General features: G+C 28.0%; 3 protein-coding genes across 3 annotated transcripts; 1 reads left to right on the forward strand and 2 right to left on the reverse strand.

Annotated features, from left to right (window-relative positions):
* Positions 1-253: 253 nt before the first annotated feature.
* Positions 254-3,550, reverse strand: OCT59_008051 (uncharacterized protein; the record flags this gene model as incomplete). The annotated part of the gene is made up of 2 exons (XM_025308594.2): positions 254-1,265; positions 1,356-3,550. The coding sequence occupies 2 exons, from the start codon at positions 3,548-3,550 to the stop codon at positions 254-256; spliced, it is 3,207 nt and encodes a 1,068-aa protein (XP_025183631.2).
* Positions 3,551-8,670: 5,120 nt separating this feature from the next.
* On the reverse strand, positions 8,671-11,801 carry OCT59_008052 (uncharacterized protein; the record flags this gene model as incomplete). The annotated part of the gene is made up of 11 exons (XM_066142208.1): positions 8,671-9,065; positions 9,129-9,403; positions 9,468-9,587; positions 9,657-9,784; positions 9,856-10,009; positions 10,074-10,189; positions 10,256-10,354; positions 10,452-10,562; positions 10,663-10,953; positions 11,055-11,156; positions 11,589-11,801. 11 exons carry the CDS (start codon positions 11,799-11,801, stop codon positions 8,671-8,673), a joined length of 2,004 nt encoding a protein of 667 aa, XP_065999111.1.
* A 2,843-nt stretch (positions 11,802-14,644) lies between these two features.
* OCT59_008053 (uncharacterized protein) lies at positions 14,645-15,557 on the forward strand (the record flags this gene model as incomplete). The annotated part of the gene is made up of 4 exons (XM_025310314.2): positions 14,645-15,050; positions 15,125-15,260; positions 15,337-15,385; positions 15,453-15,557. 4 exons carry the CDS (start codon positions 14,645-14,647, stop codon positions 15,555-15,557), a joined length of 696 nt encoding a protein of 231 aa, XP_025183633.2.
* Between the last annotated feature and the right edge of the window lie 1,219 nt (positions 15,558-16,776).

The following is a 16,776-nucleotide window of genomic DNA, read 5'->3' on the forward strand; positions in this document are numbered from 1 at the left end:
AAAAAAAATGTCATACTTATAATAAATATAATAAATATAAAATCTGATAAGGAAAAATATAAAAAGATTTTAAAATTGTTAAATTATATGAAGTTTTATATTCGTGTCACCCTATAAAAAAAATTCCGATAAATGATCATTTTTCTAGCTTTTTTTTATTCCAAACTCCAAAGAAACTCAGACACGTGATCATTTTTCTGAAAAATTTTTTACAGGGCGCAATATTGCAAATTGGAAAACATATATAAGTTAATTATTTTATCTGAATTAATTTTTTCAAATTAAATAAATCATTATTACAATTATTAACATTAATATCAAAGTGGTTTGTAGTAAAATTATTTTGATTTACTGTCAATTGTGATGGTTGTTGTCGTGTTGGTTGTAAACTTCTAATAAAATCATTTTTTCTGTCATTACAATGATTTCTTAAGGCAATTTTACATAATATATCACCCACAATCCATGGAAATGATATCATATTTTCATCCGACTGTTCAGAAGGATGATATGTTATATAATACCATGCAAAGGCTTTTTGTTCCATTTGAATAGAAGCTTCCATTGTAATAATGGTACTACCATTAAAGTAATAGAATTCAGTATCAAATAATTTTCTGTAATGCTTTTTAATTGGGATCATCGCATCCATTACACACTTTACCACATCTCGTGGTTTTTTCTTGTCAATTGGATGTGTGTTTATAATGTACCCACTGGTTACTTCAAATTCGGTCATTATTCCAAATTGATTCATCAATGCTTTAACATCTCTATCATACGATTTTTTGAGCATTCGTGCTTCCTCTAAATATTTTACATATCCTTCAACATATAATCTTTTATCAAAATTCAAATCTACATATGGTTTATAATCTTCTTCTTTAATTGAGCGGTATAAAATACCAAGAACTTTCTTAGACTGATAAACAGCTTTATCAGGTTTTTCCATAAAATCTGGAAATTCTTTGACACGAAGGTTTAATGGGAAACTTGCAGGTATCCCCGTTTTTGGAAAATCCACAGCATCTGAATGTAAATGTGCAAGTTTAATACATGATTCATGTTTAGCACCTTCTGGATTTTTATCTGCCCTTGCTAAATGAGCATTGGCAATTCTACCAAGCTGATCAGAAAATACATAATTTACGAAAAATTTTTTTATATCAACCATAGTTACTTTTTCAACTTTTTTGGGTCTTTGAGCTTTGTAATCCATAGGTTCTTCTATTTGTTCTGGAATTAGATTCTCATCATAAATTATCCTAATTAAAGTTTTCAGAAAAAAAAGGTATAAATGAATTATTTTTTTTTTTAATTAAAAAAACAATTATATTAGAAATTCAAATACATACGTAAAATCATCACCATCAAGATCACCACCACTACATTGATTCGGTATATCACGTTCTCCAACTTGTGGAAATACCAATACATCCACCAGATCTTTTAAAGCATCACATTTTACAGCTTTTACAATTCTTACATCTCCGGGATGAAAACATGGATTACGGTATACAATACATGTTCCTGTAATCCATTTTCTGCTAGATGGATTACAAGGATCACTTGTACAACAATATACTTCATTTTCTTTTAATGATTTTGTTTCATCCAAAACTCCCAACAAAAATGCTCCTTTATTAACACGAATTTTTGCTTTCTTTTTAATATCTCTTAACATTGTGATACGGAATAAAGAAATTAAATTTATTAAATAAGGATCATTTTTTTGTAAAAATCCTGCTTTCACATATTCTGCAAGAGACTTTGATGTTCCATATTCATCAATATTATGTTGTAAAACACTTATTGCCGTACTTTCATTTTCAAGAATTTTATTCAGTTGATCAACCTGCTCATCTTTCATACGAATAAATATATTATCAGGAATTCCTAATGATGACAATAATGTAATTGCTTGTCTATTAAGATAGGAAGGAATATAAGCGGAACACCTAATCACTTCTAATTCATTATGAGTTGAATCAAATTTACGTTGACTATTACGTACTTTAACTTGATTTTCTTGTAAAGAACTATCTTGACATAACATTCCTTTATACCCAGCCATTCTAAATTGAAAAGCACTAGGGATATACTTTAATTCTAGTTTAGATGCAATATTTCTTGCTAATAAATGAGAAATTTTTCCAATACCATCAGAAAATACATAACCATTTCTTTCTATATCAGGTATTTCCTTAATATCATGAACAGGCAGACGCTGAATTGCACGAGTGCTTGAAAAGCATTGACCCATACGGGCAGCATACTTTGCAACTGTTTTATCCGTGAAATTTCCCATCCAATTTCTTATATCATCCGCAGTTAGATCTTTGGTTGAAGCAAAGAACCAACAAGAATGGTCCCTTAATTGACTTGATGAAAAGGCCAGAAATTCGTAATGTGTATCACCAATTTTGATACCATCATTTAAGGTATGAAATATTCTGTTATACAAAGCAAGACTATGTTTTTCATTTATGTCACCACTTGATGCACCAATTTTATTGGACGCCTCATCAGAAAAATGAACTCGCAAGAAATTATCTTTCTTATCTTTAAAATAACGAATAACCCGATTGGACGTCTCTATATTTGGTGGTAACATGTACATGGTAGTAGGAGTTACTATTATTTTGCGCATCATTGTACAATAATCTGGTATATGGTTTGGTTTAATTTTAACATCTTTGAGTCTTTTGAACTCTGAGCGTAAATATGATATTGGATTGTATATGCGTTTTTTGTTTTCATAAATCCTTTCTAATATATGAACTGCAGATTGTGGTGGTAGTTTGTGTAATAAAAAAAAGAATTCTTTGTTGAGATTATAATCATGCAAATAGTTAAATGAAATAATACATTCTACCATATATAGAACATCAAAATTTAACATTGAACGTTCTACATATTTATTTAATTCTACCCCATCAACTATTTCAAGTGGGTTATTGAAGTTTCCTGATGTTAAATTATATTCTTGGGCCTTTTTAAACATTTCTCCAAAACGATGATTTTTTTCGAAACGATAATTTTTATTTTTAGCTAAGTTAAATGTTATTCTATAAACAACCCACTTTCCAAGTTGTTCACTATAATCTGGCATATGAGGCTGAAGAGGACCTTCACTTTTTTGTGGTGGAATTCTTGTCATTCGATTTAAGATATGTTTTTTATTATCAAATAACGAATACTTTGCAGGAAATTTGCTGGCTATAGTAATTGATCGATAAGAATCTTGGCCTTCAATATAAATATCACCATCAATATTTTTGAATTCAATCTCTAATGAATAAGCAAAACTATGTTTATTATTTCCTGGTACTGAAAATTCAACTTTAATTTTACGAGTACTATAGTTAATAACAAAATTGATAAGTTCAGTATATTTTTTTTCAGAGACAAATATGTGTGGTTGCAGATAAACACCCATCTCTAAGCTTTCAGCTTTAATAATATATCTTTCATATTGAGGTCGAGTACTATTATTGTTTCTATAATTACGAATATATTCCCGAGTTGCATATTCATTATTGGGTGGCATGATGGATTTTTTTTTTTACAGGATTTTTTTTTTCTTTACGGAATTCAGGTGAAACTTGTAAGAAATTATATTATAATGATCGTATAAGGAATGTTTATATAAGACGATATTGTTAAACAAATGCCTTTTTTAAAAAAAAGAATTCTAAATTCTTTTTTCTTATTTAACAATAAAAGACCTCGTCATTTAAACTATTTTTAATTATTTTATTTATTCGGTTAGATCATTATAATTATGTTATTATTAATTTTTCACATCGAAATATTAATAATTACATTAGATCCAAATGAAATCTGTCATCACCCGCGGATATACTAACTACTATATTAAAATATTATAAACATTTCATAAAGAATATTCTAAGATTCTCTGTTTATAATGTATTCCTATGTTGTTGATTTGGTAACAATTACAAAACCCTTTTAAATATAGATTGTGTAAAACGATATCGGAAAAACCTTTTTTTTTTAAATAAAAACAACTTTGAAAAACTCATGAAGTCTTTTTGTGAAACATACTTTATATTTATTGTATGTTCAAATTGGTTTTATTATCGGTTAAACGATATTGAGTATCTCCGATATTGTATAGTATAGCTGACAAAAATCTATACAGTATAGCTTTTTATCTATACAGTATAGTTTCTTTACACTATACTATACAACATCGGCATACTCCATAACTAATATTATTTATTATTTTATTTTTTGCAGATCTTTATTATTTTCGGTGAACAAAGGTTTTTCATTTTAGATGTTTAAGTCACATTGACCAAATAACAACACCTATTACATCATGACTTTTTATTGTCATTGACACTTTTTTTTATAAAGTGGCACAGTAAATTACATGCTTTTGTCATGGAAAACGAGAAAATGATCAACATGTATCAACCACGTGACCACGTGGAATTGGTGTAATTAAATACCGAGTATATTAGATTAATTCGGACCAATTACCGATGTGGTTGATTTTGTGCACATGTAATTTTTTACATTCTGGTGGATGGTTGTCTTCTGTCCGGCACCCTAGTAATTTTGAGTTAGATATAGATAATTTTTCTTCTTCATGTAATTTTAAATTCAATTTTTTTAGTTCTTCATTTTCATTTGATAGTCCGTTTTAGACTCCAGGTTATGCTTGATTGTTCTATTGAATAATAGGCAAGACGACCCCTTCAGGCTTCTCCTGAGAGGTTGGGTAAAACACTAGCTTAGAATTTATTGATCTTTTAGACCATGTTTATTCCTATTTAGCGTTCGACCCCAGTCGAGTCTATATCATAAAAATAAAAATAAAAATAAAAAAAAATTAATTCGGACTTTTTAATTTTATTTTCTAATATTATAAAATACATTTATCCACACATGACAGTCATGACATGCCTTGAAATTGAAACCATTAAAATTTCCGAAAACTCAAAAATTCGATTAATCATATATTATTAGTCTTCGTGCAATATTAAAAGATTAAAGAAATACATGTCATCTCGCTTTTTTGAAAATACTAAAGAAAAACTTTTTTCTTATTGAGAAGTATCTAAAAAAGCTAAAAAAGCTTGAATTATTATTATTATTATTTTAAGGTGTCATATGAAAAAGACATCTATTTGGAGCGTTCTCGCAAAATTTGGGATGAAAACAATGAGAGTTATGTACGTGTGGATTTGATTAGGAGCTACTATAAGTTATAACTAGCAGTGACCCGATGTTAGTTTTAATCAACATATATATAAATTACGTATTATATGAATAAGTAACTTGCACATTTATAAAAACAGTAATATCATATGACTTATACTGTATCTTAATATATCATGTGATTATTTCTGTGTGGCAATATATTTATATATTTTTAAACTGTTATTTCAATTCGTTACTTTTTTGAACTTTATCGTTATATGTGCTTGCAAATGTATCTTTCCAGTGTCATTTTTGATTCTCTAATTCTTTCTTTGTTATATCCTTTTCAAAATTTTCCGTATTTATTTCTTTGATCACTGCCTGTGTTTTGTCTATCATTTTTCGTGAAATCAAATTTTATTTCCATTTCTTCTTATTAAATAATTTTAATAAAAAGATATTTCTTAACGGTAGCCTGTATTTTTGTGTGAAAATGACTATATGTTTAGTTTGTTTACCTTTTTTATCATAGTTTTGTCAATTATTTCATCTTTTAACCATATTTTTTCTCTTTAAAAAAAATTCAGTCAATAGATTTTGAGTGAATTAAAAAACAAGAATGGGTAATTTGACTAAATATAAAAGATATATAAAAAGAGTGAAAAGAATAAATAAATAAATACAATAAAAAATGAATAATAAACTAATATTTAATATTTACTTTTTTTTAAAAGAAAACATTGAAAATAAAATATTTAAAAAAAAAAATATTTTAAAATAAATAAGTTTATAAGAACCAAAAAAAAGTATCTAAATTTCCCGGTTTATAAAAATCAAAAAAAGGGTATTTGATAAATTTCCTGATTTATTAAGAACTGAAAAAAAAAAAATTAAAAAATAACGATAAAAGTAAGCCTATTAGACTTTAGCAATCTGCTGTGGCCAATCACATGGTTCCAAGAAGACGACAAATTTTAAATTTTACAGATTGGCCATTGGCCATCAGAACGTAGCACATGCGCTATAAGCACAAAAAGTAGATTTTTAAGTTAAGCAGTAAATTTTTTTTAATTTCTAAATTAAGTAATAAAAATTTTAGATTTGACCAATATTGATTTTTATATATTCAAAATTTCAAATGATAATTCTTGTATATTCAGATAACAACTATTGTATATTCAAATGATCACTTTTATACATACATTTTTGTATATTCAACTAATAACTTTTGTATATACATACTTTTTGTGTCTACTGCAGCCCATAATATTGATATTTAATATACCGATATATATTAAAAATTCAACATAACGATAAAATTTTACTTTCTCAAGAACATACAGTATAAATATTATATCGTTATCACGCCACACATCCCAAATGGAGACTATTCTAAACTTCAGACAAATTTTTTGTTATATAGTTTGTTAAAAAAAAAATCTCTCAAAACTTATAAGAATTTATTGTAAAAAAAATTAACACATAAAATTCAATCGTTAAAAACAAATTAACTAAACAAAAAAATTCTTATTAAACAATAAATAAAGATTCCGTATGCTACTAAATTTTTTTCCGTTTAAAAAATAAAAACAAAGGTACTATTTATTGGAAACGATAAACAAAAAAAATTAAGATACAAAAAAAAAATGTTTCTTAAAAACTGCCAGTTATAAAAAAAGAAACGATTATTTCACGCAAATCGACCCCTTCCAGGGCCTTCCGAAAAATCCCGTGGAATAGCCAATAGGTCAGGCGTAGACGCAATACATTACATCACTCAAAATTATTTGCTATAATAGGAAGGAGTGATGTTTACGCGTCACTGATCACGTGCAGCCACAAGTTTAAAAACACTAAGTATCTGAATTTTTAAATTTTTTAGTGCCAAAAATTTATTTGTCACCGTTATTTGTCACCGTGATCGACACTAACCTGTCGCAGATTTTAGATGTGCATTATTTATACAGAGGGTAGTTTAAAGTTTCAAAAAGTTTATAAGAAATAAAGGTATCTGAATTTTAAATTCTGATATAAACATTCAAAATTTATGTTCCTGAATTTTTTTTTAAATTCTCTATAATGTTATTATTTAAAATTCTTATTATTAACAATATTAAAAAAAAATCCTCTATAGATTTCCCTTTAAAGAATACATTTCATAAATATTAATTCATTTATAAGTTTTTTTTGTTTATTAATTTATATTTGATAATCATATATTGATTTATTTATTTATTTTATTTTATGGATAGTCAGGAGAACTACATTGATAATTTAAAAAACTATTTTAAAAAAAAATATAAGAAAACACAATATAAAACTTCACTCAATAATAAATCGAGCCCTAACTAGAAATATAATGATAACTATCTATCTAGAAACCCGACCGAATCAAGATAGGAGAGAAAACGTTAAAGGGGAGCGGGAGTTATCTCTAGTAGTAGGTGAACTATACATAAAAAGTAACCGGTCTTTGATAATCATATATTGATATATAAGATTAATTTAGTAGTCTGTGATCTTTTGACAGTATCACATCAGTATCGTTCGATTCCGCCGATCATAGAAATTAAAAGAATTTTACCACGGACGCTACCACCAATAGCGTGAAAGGACTGAAAGGTGCAGGGATTAGAGTTGGGATGGCAAAAAACATGTTTTAAAACAATTTTGGCGTTTTAAAACATGTTTTAAACGTGTTTTAAAACATTAAGTAACCTTTACTACATAATACATATTTGCAATAAAAATTTAAGCGTTTTATTATATAATATATATTTAGAGTATAGCCAGTCCGACCTTGTTGGGAATTTTATGAATTTTAGTGATGCTAGTGATCCTCTAGACCTCTACTATTCGTTAAAAAAAACGTGCGCTAACTCTTAAAAAAATAAAAATTATATAATATATTAATTTTAAATCTTCTAATCGATCAATTAAATCAATAACTACATACTTTTTTTAAAATTATTCTCGTGGAAGATCATCATCAGAAGACGTCCGTAAGCACACGAAAAACACCTGGTTTCTTAAAAATACAAAAAATGTCATTAAAAAATAATTACGCAATAATCCGATCAATGTTTTAAACCAAAAAAAAAACGTTTTAAAACAATAAAAAACTGATTTAAATTGTTTTAAAAAATCTTGTTTTAAATCACGTGCCATCCCTAATTAGAGTAGATGCAATCCTGTAGTAAAACCCAAAAAGTCACTTAGTGCTATATCCATTTTTACACAAAACAAGTATATAATGTTTAGTTTTAATTAAAATTATGTGTAACGGTACTATAAGTTTTTATTGTACAAAAAATTTATTAGAATAGCAGTAAAGTTTTCTTTGTAGCATGCAAATTATGTCATTGCGAATATTAAAATAAAGTTAACCTGTAAATAATAATCTACATAATCTATAATTACAATTACCTTTTTACATTTGACTATAAAGTTTAGCTATTTAAATTATAACAATTGTGTTTCTTAACATATGACAATAAATTATACTTCTTTAATATTTCTTGTTTTACGTTTGGTTTTATCAATCAAGCTAACAGACGGAACCAAATTTCTTGGCGCTTTAGGCGATATGGTCGGACGACGAGATAAGTTATTGTGACTATATTGATTAGAGGATCCATTTCGATTGGAATAAAAGTTATCAATGCGACACTGAATGTGGTAAACAAAAGAAAGTACCAGGTAAGTGCGTGAAATCTTTGGTACCGTTTGACAACAACAAGAAAGGTTAACCTTAAAGAAAAAAGCTTCCATTATCAATCTTCGTACAAGATTGAACTCTGAAAGCTTCCGCGCAAGCTTTACTTCAGAAAGTTGAAAAAATCGGTATATTCCGTCATACTTAAGGTCCATCATGCAGAAGTAAATATGTCCTTCTATTTTTATATAAAAATGGTTAAAAAAATTGAAGTCATCAAAAGTGAGAAAAGTAAACTTACCGCAAATGTGACCTCCAAAAGACGCTCCCGTATCTCCTCCATATGAAGACATCATTTTATTTAAACCTCCTTGACAAAATATTGCTACTTTGTACATATTGTAACCGCCTATGTTGCTGTTTCTTGTGATAGAAAAGTGCTTGGCTTCGATGAAGCAAGACTCTTCACGTTCACCATTTTCTATGATTCGATATAAAACCATATCGGGTTTTTTGCCTTTATTGCGTCCGTAGGTTGCGCGGTGGTACTTCGAAGATAAACTTTCATCATTTGCCCTTATTAAAGAAAGAACAAGGTGAATATCAACAAAAATTTCAAATCAAATAAATATATACCTACCAAATGGTATCGTAATTTGAATCTCGGAACGTTTCTTTAAAAGTGTCATGAATATATTCGTGCATAACTGTATCCTCGTTATTAACTTTCTCCGAGTTGGACATATGCATTCTCTCGTAACTTTAAAATAGGTCAGATAGAAGTCAGTAGAGGAAATGGTAATAAGGTTGAAAAATAAAGAATAATTACAATGCACGAGTAACAGCTTGCGTTGTTTCGAATAGACGCCTTTCGCTATCTGAATATATTACTTGATCACAATATCTCCCCCACATTTCGTAATATTTTAACCGAAGTAAATCAATGTCATTAATTACCTATTTTTATTGTAAAAGATGTTAGTAAATTTTATATATCTGCAACATACAAGATGACGCAGTACAATTACCATTTCATAGTCATCCATAACATCTCTGAAGAAACTTGAAATTTTTGGTTTAATTGGTTGACGAACTGCAGTACGCCAATTTCGTTCGTCCGTAAGTACATATAATGGTTTCTTCATATTGGTTAGATCAATTAACATTATATGATGTAGAGATCTGTAATATAGAAGTTCATTAGATCCTGATTTTAATTACCAATATATGATCAAACAATATTTACAATATCTCTTCATAATTTGTTGAGAAACAGAAGGTTCCTCCATCTTCTAATATATCAATGTTGGCGACTTGATATTCACGGAAATTATTTGAAATGTTACACTGTTCTATCCACCACTAAAGTGGGCAATGATTAGTATCTCCCGAAAACAAATGCAGTGAAAATCAGAACGGAGAACTTACATCTTTTTGCGAAGTACGATCGTAGATATCCTGTCTCGTTCTTGAATATGCATCCCGCATTGTTTTTTTGTTATAAACAATAACATCTTCATCATTAAGCTGAGTAGTTATTCAAAGAATATTATAGTAAAATGAACAAGGCCTCAACTTTGAGGGAAAAAAAAGAAAATTTTTTTTTGAATTATAATCCTAATACCTCAGGCGGATCGTCAGGAAATTCCAATATGGGATCTCTAGCACTTTCTTCAACGGAGGGAAGCTCGGAGGAGATTTTCTCACTTTCTTGATCGCGGATATATTTGGTAAGCTGTTTCCAGGAAAAGCATTAGAACAAGTAAATGGATATATCCAATTTTGACCACTACAAATAGTACGAACTTTGATAACTAAAAACATTGCTACCATACCTCGCCCTCCTTGTCCTGAACAGCAGTTGCCTTGTTTGATACGAAAAACGGATTATCGACTACATCTGCAATTGTTTCTTGACTCGAATAAAGTGATGATGATAAGAGTTCGAATGACTGTTCTTGATCATTTGATTCCGTAAGCTTTGAAGAGTCACTCGATCTCGGCCTTTTTGATGCTTCATCAACCTGCAAGTCATGACCACGCTTTTCGCTCTTGTTGATAAATATATTCTGAATTAGGTCCATCTGACGTGAAGCATTTTCAGTTGCCTGAACTTGTTGTTCCGTCTAATTAGAAGAAAATATCAATAAGCATCTCCCCAAATGAAACACCAATTTTTATAACAGAAATTCTGGTATAAACGACAGCTCATTGGGCCAATAAATACCTCGGCTTGGTAAACTCTCTTTTCCAACATTTGTGAGCTAGTTTCGATTTTTTCAAGATCGACCTTATTCCAGAATAACTTTACATCCTCCCATTGGGATTGCTGCCATATAATAGGAAGGAAATAAAGATTTTTTTTTGTGATTTAATAGCATCAAATATGACAAAATACAGGAAGAGAATATTATAAGAAAAAAAAATATTAAAAAGGAAAAGCAAGTCATCAATGAACGAGTCGCTCTTGGCACTAAGACGTGTTAAATATGACAAATACAGGAAGAGAATATTATAAGAAAAAAAAAATATTGAAAAAGGAAAAGCAAGTCATCAGGGGTTGTGAATGAACGAGTCGCTCTTGGCACTAAGACGTGTTGCCTTTGGCCTTCACACAAACTTAAGATGGAGCCCACCGGAGATAGCCCCCATAACTAACCTGACGAGTTGCCAAGTCGCTTAGGTGGTTGTTTTGACAGCGCCCAACTCCTTCTCTATCCCCTCGCTACTTTTCCTTTCTCTTAAATTTAAAATATATTACCTTAGACACACTAAAATCAGAAGCGACATTCCTCCACTTTTCATCCATAGTTGCAACGTTTGAAATGAATTTTGAGATATTAGTATGTTCGACCGACTTGTTAAATGAGAAGTCTTCTTTTTTACGACGAAATTTCAGAATAGAGATAAGGTTGAAGTTTTTGGGTTCCAAAGCTGTTTCCCAGTCCTCGAAATTCGCGTTCTCGGTAAACATGGAGAAAAAAATTTCTTCTTTTTTTATATCATACACGAACTTTATTGATTTGTATTACGTGATACGTATGATATATTACTAAGCAACATAAAGTAGTCATAAAGTATCTCTTTTGATTAATTTGATATGATGAAATTGATTGATTATTATTTACGATCACATGATATCGGTTACACGGAAATGTGAATCTTTGATTTTTGACGCGAAAATTTTTTGAGGCGCGTGCGTCTACACTATATACACTACTACACTATGTAACTTATAGTCAATTATGACGAAATAGGTAATTTTTTTATTTTTTTATTTATTTTTCACCTTTAAATAGTATATTACCCCTAAAAAGATTTTTTTTTTTAGCTTTCTTTATTAATTTACAAGCGCAAATAAGATTAGTTTTTTTGTATGTATAAAATGCCTATAACCAACCCATTCAATGAAAAAACCTAAACTAAAAAAATTACTATCTACTTTCTATTTTTATATAAAAATTTATCTTTCCCGATCACGGCAGCTTTCTTGTCCTCACGTAACTCGTTAACTATTTCTCCGTGTCTACGTAGTCATTGATATTTCTTCGAACAAGAGTCATCTTGTTCTTCTTCCGTTGGTGAATTCTCCATTTTCGTCATTAGATTCAATGGTGAGCTTGTCTGAGCTTTTTGCATTGGTTCCAAAGGAACAACCCTTTCCTGGTACTGTGATGCTTTTTCCTCCAGTATTAAATTTTTAAAATTCTCTTTTTCTGCGGAATTATCCAGACTCCTTCAACTCCTTCTTCCTTCAATGAATTCGGGATCGCTTGTTCCAAATGTTTCTCTTTTTATAAACGTACGCCACTTTATCTTTAATACTTTGGCATATAAGAATCACCTTTCTAAAAAAATTAGTTTAGGCAATTTTAAATTACATTTAATAAATTTAGACAAAATTTTTTTCTCAATTTTTAAAACCTGAAGGTTTACTAGGTAGTGCTTTTATTAATCTTAAATATTATATTTTGAGTAATTATCAAATGAGGTTCTAAAAACGTTTAGAATTACTATATGTAAGTTTAGAATTCTATTATTTACCGGGAATTTTTTATTTTACTTAATGCTTTTGCTAATTTTATATCATTATTTATATATAGATATGTCCGAAAATGGTACTCAAAACTTAAGTCAAAAAAACCTCGCTTTGAATGTTATCAATGATCATATAAAGATTGGCTAATATTTGATAATTGAAGGCTTTAGATATATACAATGAACTTGATATTTCTAGTTATTCAACAACTTCTCCAATATATAATATCTTGCTCTTACATACGTACATGATCATCCAAAGACTCTGCAAGTACTTGGGTTCCTCTTTTAGTTGGCCATACAGTAATAATTCGCCAAAATAAAAGATTCTTGTGACTTATGATTAACAAAAATGAAAATAATTAATTTCGGTGGAGTTCCACCATTACTTTTATGAATAATGAGTACCACGGGCTGCAATAAACTTTATTATTTTCATTTTGACAGGATTTAACGAAATTAAATTTTATTTTATTTTAATTAGATACTGTAACTTAATAGATTAAAAAAAAAATTAAAAATTATAATTACTGTAAATATTATGTAAATTAACCATTTCTAAATAAGCTGCCTCAACATCGCCATTGTATATTAAAAGGTTTTTTGATTCTGCGTGTAATACTCTTTATTTATTTTTAAAGAATTATACTAACTCTTTTTTAACTTCCTGTTTAAAAAATAATATATCCTTCTTTATAGATTAATGCAGCATGTCAATGCTTACAAAATCTAAATAGCCCATTCATTATATAATTTAAATCCCGTTTTGTGTTGGAATATAAGTGCTGCGGCAGAAACATTAAAAATTATAATGATAATTAAATAAATTTGACGGGTTATAAATTATGATTTCTATAGATTATTTAAATAGTTATGAATGATTGACAATGAAGTTTACATAGGTAAAATAGGTAAACTAATTAAAGGTTTTGATTGATTTCTTATAGGAATAATACTATGATTGGTATGTTACCTAAAAAAAATCATTTAATAGAGGTACTTTAATAAAAGTGGTTCCGCTTAAATATATGAGCAAGCTATATACAGTATTTGTTATTCCTTTAGTTGAAGTAGAAATGTCATGAAATTCTTTTTCCTGTCATCTTCAAATGTTCATGATGATTCTCTGTATGTTGCACAAAGTTAACCATTTGGATGTCGTGTAATCTAAATATTTAGTTGTTTACCCGAACATTATTCATTTGAGATTTCTTTATATGTAATAGTATTTCTAAGTACAATGTAAATAATAAATGTTTGACCGTGTTTAAATAATTGATCCAAATGATATCCAAATTAACACAAATTCTAAATTTTTCTTTAAAGAATCGCCGTTTGAATAATATGATTATTATATTTATTATATTTATAAGCTTAATTATACCCAATGTCTACGCTCAAGAATATAATCCTACTTCCGATGCCTACGATAATTTAATCAATGTATTACTACCATTACTTATCATTTCAGCATACAAAAGTAGATATAAATATTTAATTGGTATATTTGAATTTTGTCTTCTATGGATATATTTATTTATTTTCCCACCTATTTATAATTATTTTGTTTATAAGAGTACTTATAAATATGATTTTGTATGCATGATTTCGTGTATAATTTTATCAACATGTTTTGTTTGTTTACTTGCATATGGAATTAAAAATAACGTAACGGTAATTAAAAGTATTGATAAACCTGCAAAAAAGCCCTCACGGCTAATATTTACACCAAAACAATATATTATCTCAGGATTATTACTTATATTGATTTGTTCGATAATGCCATCATTGTCATTTACTTATGCAATTTATTGGATTAGAAAAGATGTTATAATTGAAAAAATTACTTATGGATGGTATATATTCGTTTCAACAATATTTATTTTAATAGTTTTTTTATTGATGTTATTTGGTCGTATACTTTTAGCTTTTTATTTTTATCTAGTAGTTTCAATCGGTTTATGTTTTTCTATAGCTTATTCAAGTAATTCATATTTTACAAAATTAGTTTTGGTATTTATGTCTTATTTTTTGGCACGAGTATTTGATAGTGAAGTTTTATTGGGTAGATTTGTTAAAAGTTATGATAAATCAGCGATTGTAAGAGATTTCTTTCATGCGATTCATAAATGTTTTGGTTATTTCGCTAAAGTTGATAACACTAGAATGCTTAGATTTTATATTGGTAAGTTTAAAAGTATTTTACAATTTTAAATAGTATGAATAAACCATATTCCATATATCTTTTTTTTTTTATAGATGAAGCTGACAAAGCCATTGATGATATGGATATAAAATTTATGGTTGCAGATGATTTCAGTTTTAAAGATGTATCTGAAATTACAATTCGGTATAATAGTAATGCTCCTCGAAGTGCTCATTATATTAAGAATATGTAAGATTATTTATTAAAATTGCTTTTTGATTTGACGGCCTCAATAATGTTACTTTTATTTTTTTTGTCAATATAGACGATATTCTACCAGTTTCTTAACTATCATGGTTAATGATGAAACCATGGTAAATATTTTTTTAGTATTAAATAATTTAAAGAATAAAATTTTTAAAGAATTCTTTTAATTAATAGGACTACCCTCTTCATGGAGTACAAAATAATATATTGTTTCAAACACCAAAACTTCTAAATGGAATCATTTTGACCATGACTTTTCTTGAAGAAGAAAATCAATAAGACGAAATTTTATTCTAATTCTTATATAATTATCAAAACATCTAAACTGATCTAAATAATAAAAAATAATTCTTATATATCACATGATAAATATATAGAAACGCAAGAATTCAGTTAACGTTATATTGAATTTTCAAAATAATTCAAGGAAGTTACTGAAAAAATATTACTTTTGATTAAACATTTAGATGGTGCCGAAATTTTCAAGTTGGGCGTCTTTATTAAAATGTTAACCGGAAATGCAATTCCTATTATAAATTTTCACCAATACTTTTTGTGAGTACTAACATTTGAATTTTACGAAATACTTAGTTACTATTTTAGTCATAAAGATAGAATCATAATATGTTGATAGTAAATATATAAATAGCCTAATAAAAATAAAGTCAAACAAACGGAAATTATAAATATTAATTTAAGTGATATGATGGCAAAATATCAATAATACAATCGAATCTGCTGAATCATAACGTACTCTAAACGATAATAAAAAATTTAAAATACCCAATATAAACATATTTAACATAAATACACCCACCCAGTAAACACTTACTCTCTTTAATTTTTCCACTGAAATAATTTACAAATGGATAATAATCTCAATCTTACGGACAACGGGCTTAATCAATTACCACCTGTTTCTTCCAATACTCCTAATAAAAAAATATTAGAAAAACCAATCTTCCCTCGTTAGATCCCTCTCTGGCAAAACATGCAAGATGCACAGTGAAAAATAGATTTTGGACTAACCTTAGAAGCACTGTTCTCAATATTTCTTCATTGAAATATACATTTCAAGGTCAAAAGTCCACTCCCCGAATAGCTTGTTGGGTATCAGAAAAAAAATATTATTTTCAGCAGATTAATTTTTTAATTTAATTAACGAAAAAAAAGTGAATTTATTTATGGTGTATTTATTTAATTAACAAAAAAATTGTAAATAGTGTATTTATGAACAATAATGTATTATATTATTAACAACGAACATTTATATTATTCGTATGTATTTTTTTTTTTTTTTTTTTTGATTTACGTATTTCTTTATTAGTAATTGTATTAGAAAAAAACATATTACATCGTAAATTTAGAAATACATATGAAATTAAGAAAAACACTCTAAAAGAGCCCAACTTAATCTCTTCAAATCAAAAAACTTCGTATAACTAACGAAGTATACTATTCGTATGTATTTTTGAAATGGTTTAAGGCGAGTTTATTA

This window comes from Rhizophagus irregularis, chromosome 16 (genome assembly GCF_026210795.1).
Source record: "Rhizophagus irregularis chromosome 16, complete sequence".
NCBI classification, from domain to species: domain Eukaryota; kingdom Fungi; phylum Glomeromycota; class Glomeromycetes; order Glomerales; family Glomeraceae; genus Rhizophagus; species Rhizophagus irregularis.